Raw genomic sequence first — 10,533 nt, forward strand, 5'->3', positions numbered from 1 at the left:
TTTTCTTCAACTTGAACACAAGTTTTCACCTTCCTCAGAGGGTTGATTTGAAGTGCTAATGGACAAAGTGCTAATGGGTGAGGTGCTAATGGGCAAGGTCCTAAGGGGCATGACCTGGGAGAATAAATTTAATCCCAAATTTCCCTCTAGGACTTCCCTTTAGTTTTAATCGTATTGTGGCAGAGCCATTGTCTCCTTAGAACTTTCCCAAGATCAGTAACCTGGATATGGCATGGGACTGCCACAGCTGTGGAATGTGGGAGGCAGTAGAGTGTGGTGGCTTCAAGCAAGGGCTCTGGAATCTGGTCAACCTGGGCTTTTACCCTGCTTTGACTGCCTGCTCCCTGGGTTAGATTTTAGGCAAGTTACTTTCCTTCTCTCTCTCTTAACTATCTTCATTTGGGTCCAAAGTAAAGGTTATAATGTTATCTGACAGCTTCATGAAAATTAGATGAGCTTATTACATTACACTCAGCCCTGGGCCCAATACATAGTAATGAAGCAATACATTTTAGCTTTTATTTGTTGCATATGATTAGCACCAAACCCTCCCCCGCAAAATAAAACCGTTGCCGTTGAGTAGATTCTGACTCAGAGCAACCCTATAGTCCAAACGGAGACATGGGCCTTACATAGATCCAAATACAGAAAGAACTTTGTTTCAGATTTAAAAGCTATTTCTTCAAAAAGAATGTGCATCGAGTTCACTCAAAAGGAAAGTTTTAAGTCATTGACTAATTTAATATTAGGGAGTGTTAAATGTAAGTCTTTTTAAACTGCTATTATAAATTAAAACTCAAAGAAATTATCCTCTTCATATTGTTTGTAACTCAGAGCTCACAAGAGTGTTTTTAAAATTAAAATCATTTTAGCGCTACTCTTGGGTGGCTCATGCCTGCTGGTCTGCAGACAGGCTGGGGGGGTGGGTTCTATAACCCAAGGAGCCCTGGTGGTACAGTGGTTAGGCACTTGGCTGCTAACTGAAAGGTCGGTGGTTCGAACTCACCAGCCGCTCTGTGGGAGAAAAGACCCAGCGATCTCCTCCCATAGAGATTACAGCCTGGGAAACCCTCTGGGGCAGTTCTGCTCTGTTGCATGGGGTCAGTAGGAGTCAAAATGCACTCGACAACACCTAACAACAACAATCACATAACCCAGACTTCAACTTTGCTTGGTTTGGACACATCATCAGGAAAGGCCAGTCACTAGAAAAGGACATCATGGTTGGTACAGTAGAAGGTCAGCAAAAACAAGGAAAACTCTCCTTGAGATGGACTGATACAGTGGCCGCCACAGTGGGCTCAAATATACCAAAGATTGTGAGGATGGCATGGGACCGGACAATGTTTTGTTCTGTTATAAATAAGGTTACCGTGAGTCAAAGCTTTCTCAAAGGCAACTTACAACTACAACATCAACAGTCACATAACAATGTAAGTGGCGTGAGGTCAATTTGAAAGGAACAGTAATTTTTAAACTAATTTTTTAAACATGAACATACCACTTCTCTCTTCAGTTCTTATCCATCCCTCGAATGTACAAATCCCTCACGCCAGCAGCTCAAAAAGATTTGGTGTAGGGGGTAAAGACCACATTTATAAACCAAGCTTGATCAGAATTTGGGCGATAGCACAGATGACTTGGACTTCCTCAAAAAAGAATGATTTCAAAGTCATCACCAATGGTGTTTTTTCCAAAGTGACCATAGTTTGTCTTTGTTTATCTTTTCTGCATTGATGAAACGTTTTGATGCTTGCCCGTTGGAGACTAAACAGAACTGTGACTTCTATTTCCCAACAAGTAAAGCTGATTATACATTCTTTGGAGAGGTCGATTGCTTTCCCAACACAATGTTTGTCTTCCGTCTGGGAAGGTGGGGGTACCTCGGCTCCTTCATTCCACCTCACCCCTATCCTACCTTCCGCCTACGCTTCACTATCGACCACAGAATCAGGCTAGGTTAAGGAAGTGCCTTAAGGACTACACAAATTTCCTGCTGGGAATTTTGGAGTCCCTGACCCAACCATGTAGGGCCAGGGGCATGTTCTGTAGGTCTCCTGACCCAGCTAATGTGCCCGCTGCCAGGTCCCATTGATTTTTCTACCATTTCCTCTTTCTCCTGTGCTCTTTGGGGTGAACTACAGCTCCAACCTGTAGCAGAAGAGTTATTGACTAGAGACTCCTCATGAAATAGTTTGAACTGGTCAAACCCCTGCTCTGACGCCTGCGGCAGAATTACAAGCCAACAAGCTTTCCTGCTCCTGCCCCTAGAGCCCCAGCTTAGTCCCAGAGAGTTTGAGGAGGAGAAATGGGGAGGAAGACAATAAAACCTTTTTGGTCTGAAGCCACCACATGTCTGCTGGGTTAAAACAGATGCAGGGTAGACTCCAACTGGCTTAGGAGAGGATGACAGCAGAAATATCCTGTCTGTGGCCCACACCTGTAGTTAGGATTTACAGGATCTGTTCCTATCTCTTTTGTGGGGTGACGGATGGGGTCTGACCACGAATCGGTTGGCAGAAGGTCACTACACCATGTGGGAAGCAACCACGTGTACACGCCTCAGATCCACCCATTTGAATACACACTTTTATAACCAAGACAATTAAATGGCTTTAAACGTTTAGATCGATCATGTTCGTATTTCAGAGATTAAGCATCCTTTGAAATAATTTTAAAAAAGACATACTTTCTTTCAATCAATTAAACTCTTTGCATTGTAGATTCAAATACTTTCTGTCAATGCATAATTCAAACAAGCACTTGAAAGATTTCTTTACAAGTTCCAAATGGGTGCTTGAAATGACGAAAGGCAGACCCAACCCTAATATTTGTAGAGCCCAGGCCAAGGGTCCAAATGAAAATCTACAGGTCATACACGGAAATAACTTAGAAGTTATCAATTATCTATGCTTTTAGCTGGGCCCATGTGACCACACCCCCTGGAGACGTGGGGGCTAAAGGAGCCACGGAGCCAGCCCTGCCTTCTGCTAGCCCACACGGTAGCGGAGATCTGCAGGGCAGGGCGGGTCAGAAGCCTAGCCTGGGCTGAGGACTTCTGGGCAGTGAGTAACTGAACCGGCAGGAAGCCAGCGGCGCGGACTGATCCGACGACGACTCCCCAGGGAGCCAAGGCGGCTAGATTCCCTCCCCCAAGCTTCATTTCTCCCCTCAGGGTATTTTTAGGCTCTTTGAACCCATTGCTGTGGAGGAGTCCATGCCGACTCACAACGACTTTATAGGACAGAGTAGAACTGCCCCATAGGGTTTCCAAGCAGCGGCTGGTGGATTTGAACTGCAGACCTTTTGGTTAGCAGCCAAGCTCCAAATCACTGCGCCACCAGAGCTCCCTGAAGCGCCTCCCAAAACTTCACCACCACAGCACGGGTGGGAGAGAGAGCAGTTATCTGGCACCCTGGTCTGCCCAGACCCCCCCCATTAGGGTAATTTGGGTAGACCCCACTTCACCCCATCTCATAAATCTGTACTCTCAACCCCTCACCCCAGCTCTCCTCCAGCATCCCTCCTAGGTACTTCCCCGTTGGCTAAATCAGTTACTAAACTCTCAGAAAACTTTTTCATGAGGCTGAGGAAAAAAAAAAAAAGAAGTCTGGCTTTGAGGAAAGAGCTTTGCCGTTGGAGTCTGAGCACTGCCCGCAGGAGCAAATAGAATCAGCTAGAGCGAGATCAGCAGAACAACACACAGCGTCGGGGTGCAGGGCAACTGGTCCAGCCTGTCGTCTCTACTAGAATGGACTCTTCGAGAGGACAGAGACCCCAGGTAGTTTGCATATCGCTGAGTTCAACTGATGTATTTGGCCTGGACATACCAGATTTTAAAATAGTAAAATACTCTTATAAACCAGTTGCCCTCAAGTTGACTCTGACTCATGGCAACCCCGTGTGTGTCAGAGTAGAACTGTGCTCCGTAGAGTTTTCCATGACTGGTTTTTTGGAAGTAAATTGCCATACGTTTCTTCTGAGGTGTCTCTGGGTGACTCGAACCTCCAATCTTTCAGTTAGCAGCTGAGCACATTAACCATTTGCACCACCCAGGGACTCCGAAGTACTCTTACACTGGTTTGCAAATACACAAGCCCTCTCTTTGGGGCTCCTCCATCAGAAACTTCAGTCCTCTCCATGATCCAGTAACTAAAGAGTTAATGCAGAAGCCCTTGGGACCCCACTCCAGCCCATGGTCCTGTCCATTCTGGGGGACAATGCCTGTGCCCTTTGGTTGTTAAATATCTTGGCTGGAACCTCAGGCTGTATCCCCAGCACCCAGCCTGGCATCTAGTAGGTGCTCAATAAATATTTGTTGAATGAATAAATTCATTTGTCCATTCAGTGACTTATTCGATAGGTATTGTCTTAGCTTTTTAGTGCTGTTAAACAGAAATATCACAGGTGGGTGGCCTTAATGAGACAAAGAAACTTATTTTCTCACAGTTTAGAAGGCTAGAAGTCTGAATTCAGGGCTCTGGCTCTGGGGGAAGGTTCTCTCTGTCCCCTCTGGGGGAGAACCTTTGTCTGAGCTTCTCTGACATTCTTCTCAGCATTGCTTGGAGATCTCTGTGTGGCGTCTGTCTTCCCCCATTTGTCCTACCTTGCTTCTGTGCCCATCCTACATCTTTTATATCTCAAAAGTTATTGGCTGAAGGCACACCCTATACTAATATAAAACCTCTTGCCACTGAGTTGGTTCTGACTCACAGCGACCCTGTAAGAGCCCTGGTGGTGCAATGGTTAAGCATAGAGCTGCTAACCGAAAGGTCGGTAGTTCGAACCCACCAGTGGCTCCCTGGGAGGGAATACCTGGAGATCTGCTTCTGTAAAGATTACAGCCTAGGAAACCCTATAGGTAGTTCTATCCTGTCCTATAGGGTCACTATGAGTTGGAATCTACTCGATGGTACCCAATCACATACTGATAATGGCCTCATTAATGTAACAAAGAAAAGCTCTATTCCCAAATGGGATTATATTCCTAGGTATAGGAATAGGATTCCAACACATATTTTGGGGGGACACAGTTGAATCCATGATAGGTATTAGACTCCTATTGTGTGTCAGACTCCGTATTATGCAAATCTAGGTGTGTATGGGGAAAGATTCTGTGTTTTGATGAGCAGCATGTGGTCTGATGGGAGTCCTTGTATGTGGGGCCGGCTACATAATTTGAAGGGCCCAGTGCAAAATGAAAATCCCTGGCCCCTTGTTTGAAAAGCAGGGAAAAAAGCTTTTTCCTTTCTTCTGCCATCTCTCTCTTGACCTGTCATGGTGATTTTTGCTTGCTATTTCTTGTCACACTCGCTCGGGCACGGGCGGGCATACTCACAGGATGAGTACAGATGCTCACAGGGTCCTGGGCTTGGCCCCACCCTGACTCTCCCGTGTCCACGCCCAGGCCCTGGCCAAGAGCAGAAGGTGGCAGTGGTCACTGGGCATAGGCAGGGGGATGGGTGGCTGAAAACCCAACCTGGGAAGGCGTGGAGGTGAGGAAGTGGTGGGAGGCGGGGTCCCAGTGAGTCAGGGTTCCAAGCGTGCAATAACACAAATTAATAATTTCCAGACAGCTACTGCAGAGCCTCATACCCTGAGCCCTGCCCTTGTACGCACAGGCCCTGAGCAACTCACTGGTGGCAGGACCATGTCAGTGGCCAGTGTGGGCTCTGTGCTTCTACTTATGTGTGATTTCCCCTCGGCATCTCCCTGCCGGGGAGGGTGGGTCTTGCGGGCTGGCTGGGGTGCAGGCAGAACCCTTTCTCCTTCTCTCCGCAGGGGCTGTGAGGGCCTCCAGCGTCTTCCCCATCCTCAGCGTCACGCTGCTGTTCTTCGGCGGGCTCTGCGTGGCAGCCAGTGAGTTCCACCGCAGCAGACACAACGTCATTCTCAGCGCGGGCATCTTTTTTGTCTCTGCAGGTGAGCATCTGGCTGTAGCCCTAAGATGGGCACAGACACCCATCCAAAGCCAGGGCCACACGGACAAGGCCATGCTATTGCCTCCAGGGAAAGAGCAATAAAGTGTTTGACCTGTTGTGCTAACCAAAGATGCTGAAACTCTAGCTAAAGGAGGTGTGAGGGGAACGGGGAGGAGACAGGGTGGCAGGGTAAATTGAGAGAGAGACAGATTGGCTAACAAGAGCATGGGCAAGAATATGTTTGCACTTATGAGGAAGGTGGGCAGTATGGTGTGTGTGTCTACGAAGCCTGAAAGGCAGATACCACGTTTAAAAGGGGGTCCAACTTTCTGTTCGCGTGGACATTTCATATACTATCTCTGGCCCTTTGAGACATGTGTTTGCTGGTTAACCACTGTTTACAGCTTTTCAAGTGCTCCGATCCTCCTGTCTTTCAGAGCACCTCTGGGAACAAGGTAAAGACCAGCAGCCCCAGATGCTCTCAGGGAAGACCTCACAATCTATAGCAGCCCACAGGGTGGCAAGGGGGATGAGAGACAGTCTTTGAGAAGAGGGTCCTGTTGTCTGTCTTCCCTCTCCACTTCATCTCTGTCCCCTCTCTACTTTTCTCATCTTCCTCTCTTTCCTCTGGGTTGCCATCCCTGCTTTTACGTCTTTGCCGTCTCTCCCAACCCCTCTCAGGCAGGTCAGTGCAGTCTGGAGGAAAAGCTTCAGAGAAGCAAAGGACACAGCAGGGGCAGGGAGGGGCTTAACTCTGTTTGGTGAAGACGTTCAAATTCTGCACCATGACGGCAACGTTCAAATTCTGCATCATGATGGCAACATATTTATTGGGATGTGAACAATAGTGAGAGTCAAAATGGTGGGTAAGAGGCTGGCGCTGCAGCCAGACCTCCTGGGTTTGAATCCTGGCTCCACCTGTGCAGCCTTGGGCATGTTACTAACTCCTTATACTTTGGTTTACTTGACTATAAAATGGGAAATAATAACAGTACCTACTTGGTGCAAACAGTTAAGAGCTGGCTGCTAACCGAAAGATTGGCGATTTGAACCTACTCAGCAGCTTTGTGGGAGAGAGACCTGGCAATCTGCCCCCGTAAAGATTACAGACTAGAAAAGCCTATGGGACAGTTCTACTATGTCACACAGGGTCACTATGAGTCGGAATCAATTTGACAGCACCTAACAAGAACAACAGCCGCCTCCTTCCTTGGGTTGTTGTGAGGAGACTGAATGCCAGGTACACAGAAAGCACAACACTACGTTCTAATATTGGAAAAGCAATAGCGATATAGTTCAGAAGTGTCCTGGCTCCTTGTGAGACCTTGCTCAGGTTTCTTCCCTACTCTGGTTTCCCTTCTATAAAATGAGGAAGTTGGACTCCACCCAGCTCCAAGTCCCTGGGAACCAACTCAAGCAACAGACCAAGTCGCCATCTTGCCGTGGGGCGTTGTGGTCAGTTTATCGGCAATTATGTCATAATCTGTGGACAGATGGTAACAGCTGACCATCTCAGGGACTTGTTTTGCTTTGAGGCACATCCCAGTCACTAGTGGCTGTATCCAGACCTCTGGGCTCTGATTGACCTGGAGGATGACGTATTGTGCTGACATGAGAGTTTTCTAATAACAAGAAGGGATCATTATTTTGTCTCCCAAGGGGATTGTTAGGGAAGAGTGTGTCACTAGGAACTTTCTTCTCACAAGGGGTATTATGAGGGATGGCAAGTAGATTAGACACATGGAAACTGTGAAGAATTGGGGCAGTGGAGAGAGACTTAGAAGAAGACAGAAGCTTGGAGTCTGACTCTAGACCCTTCACTCTGATATCCCTGAGAGACCCTGAGAACCTCAGTTCTTCCACCTGTAAAGTGAAAGGATTGGAGGCTTTAGACCCTCTAAGGCTCCTTTTTGCTCAGCCACACTAAGGTTCTGTGGTTTCGGGCACGCAATTAACAACCCTTTATGTGCCAAGCACAGAGTCTAGGCTCTGAAGACAGGCTGCCCAGTGCAAATCTTGTCTCAACTATTTCTTAGATGTGCAACCTTGGGAAAATCACTTAACCTCTCTGTGCCTTGGTTTCCTCATCTGAAAAATGGGGATAATAATGACCCCACCTCTTAAGGCTGTTATGAGAATTAAATGAGTTGAAATATATAAAATGCCTAGAACCATGCCTGGCACATAGGAAGTGCTCAATACATAGTAGCTATTATTACATATATTGCACCATTTAATTTTCATGCCAACCCAATTCATTCATTCATTCAACAGATTTGTACTGCACCCTTGATATGGGTCAGGCTCTGGGCTAGGAGCTGGGGCCATAGAAGATGAATAAGAACTTAGTCCCTCCCTCAGAGAGCTTACAGTCTGGAGACTGGGAGAAAGGAATTGCCCACTCACGTCTTATTCTTGAAATCTAAATCAGTCCCTTATTACTGAAATCTAAATCTGCCTGTGGCTAAGAGACAGTCCTGCCTTCCAATCCCACCTCTATTTCCTAGCTCTGTAGAGTGCTAAGTAACTCATCTCCTCTGTGTCTCAGGTTCTTTATCAGCAAAATGGGAGTAATTTTTTAAAAAGTGGGCTTGTTGTGATGATTAATTGAGAGGATGCACATGAATACTTTGCACAGTGCCTGGTACATGGTAAACCTGTTGTCGAGTCGATTCCGACTCATAGCAACCTTATAGGACAGGGTAGAACTGCCCCAGAGGGTTTCCAAGGAGCAGCTTGTGGATTCGAACTGCTAACCTTTCAGTTAGCAGCCCCGCAGTTAACCACTGCACTACCAGCGCTCATCAGCACATAGTAAGCCCCCTATAAATGGCAGCTAAAGATTACAGCCTAGGAACCCTATGGAGCAGTTGTACTGTGTCCTATAGGGTTGCTATGGGTTGGAATTGACTCGACAGCACCCAACAACAATAAATGGTAGCTGACTTGAATTCTTCCCTCCTTTAACCCGGTCTGGCATCTGAGCCTCTGTTTGAAGAATTTTGTTTTTTCAAGCAAGACTTCCTAGCAGGACTTCCCAAACTTTGCCACTGAGATTTCTCTGCTGGCAGAGGGGAGAGAAAACATGCCCTTGGGGAGTCAGGGGGCATGACCAGAAATAGCCTTCAGCAAGCTGAAATGTCTTTGAAGTCGGTCTCCCATTGAAACTTAAAAATTCATGTGAATTCTGCCTTCTCCTCCTTATTATATCCATGTTCATTTTAATATAAAAGAATGTGTCTTACCTACTAATCTTCAAGCCAAATTGACACTCCAGGAAGATGAGCCGTCTTTCATCCTGTGGTTTCCTGCAGCCTGACACAGGGCTGCCTATGTCAGCCCCCATATTCTGAACTTGTAATTAGAACCCACTGCCCACCCACTAGGAGCCCTGGTGGCACAGTGGTTAAGTGTTTGGCTGCTAATGAAAAGGTCAGCAGCTCAAATCCACCAGCTGCTCCTTGGAAACCCTGTGGGACGGTTCTACTCTGCCCTCTGGGGTCATGATGAGTCAGAGTCGACTCACCAGTGATGGGTTTTTGGGTTTAGCCCACTTGCTGAATGCCTGCGCTGGGTAATGCCAAGACGAGAAAAGGATGAACCAGACCCTGGCTGTAGGGGCAAGTCCTAGATGGTGTATGGTCAGGGGTCATTTTCAAAATATCAGTAACCCTTAATGCATGTGCAGAGAGCCCTGGTGGCACACTGGTTAAAGCGCTTGGTTGCTCACCAAAAGGTTGGCGGTTTGAATCCACTCAGCCGCTCCACAGGAGAAAAGACCTGGTGATCTGCTTCCATAACGATTACAGCCAAGAAAACTCTATGGGGCAGTTCTACGCTGTCACATGGGGTCACAATGAGTTGTAATCTTTTGAGTCAGAATCTACTCAAGGGCACCCAACAACAATGCATGCACACCAGTCAATCAGAATGGTAGAGCTAGAGCAGAATCCCGTGACCCCTGCTATGCCAAGATTCAACCTTTAGTTGCTGGACTGTGAGGAGATCTTTGGAATCCCCAGGAAGAGTCTGGGACATCAAGAGAATGGGAAGTGGACTCAGGAGACTCCTGGAAATAGTTATTTATCAACTGGTGTTGGGAACTGTCAAGAACAACGGCCTCCATTTAGTGCCACCCTACAGGTAGCCTAAATTCGGAGGCAAGGAGACATCAGCTGGTATACCAACCTCCGTGAGTTACTGTTGGCACAAAACTCTGACTGAGGCTCTTGAAGCAAAGGGTCCCAAAGAGACATTTTCCCTTTGGAGCAATAATGTGAGAAAAGTAGCCAGAGATGAGCACAGCCCCTGGGCCCTCGGATTCTACAGTGTCTTCTTACCACTCCCTAGGGAATCAATTTCTCTCCAGTTGGCTGAGCAGCTATTTCCAATGCTATTCTGTTGGCCCTTGGGGAAGCTAAGTATGCAGCCCTTACCCACTGAGGACAACAACAGCTCTGTGTCCCCCAATTCCTAATTCTGAAACAGCAGCTGATCTAAAGCATTATTTTATCCCGTGCAGATAAAAAAGACTTGATAAAGCCACTGTCCCTTCCCCGTGGGTTCATTAGCTCCTCAAACTGCAGCTCTAAACCCATATATGTCCCCTGGA

At 47.1% G+C, this 10,533-nt stretch overlaps 1 protein-coding gene across 1 annotated transcript in view; it reads left to right on the forward strand.

Annotated features, from left to right (window-relative positions):
• Positions 1 to 10,533, forward strand: part of CACNG3 (calcium voltage-gated channel auxiliary subunit gamma 3) — a 101,279-nt gene that overhangs the window by 89,060 nt on the left and 1,686 nt on the right. Inside the window, exon 3 of the mRNA XM_004373343.2 lies at positions 5,782 to 5,922. Within this exon, the coding sequence (XP_004373400.1) occupies positions 5,782 to 5,922 (141 nt within the window). The remainder of the gene's footprint in view (positions 1 to 5,781; positions 5,923 to 10,533) is intronic.

This window comes from Trichechus manatus, unplaced genomic scaffold (genome assembly GCF_000243295.1).
Source record: "Trichechus manatus latirostris isolate Lorelei unplaced genomic scaffold, TriManLat1.0 scaffold00024, whole genome shotgun sequence".
In the NCBI taxonomy this organism is placed as follows: Eukaryota; Metazoa; Chordata; class Mammalia; order Sirenia; family Trichechidae; genus Trichechus; species Trichechus manatus.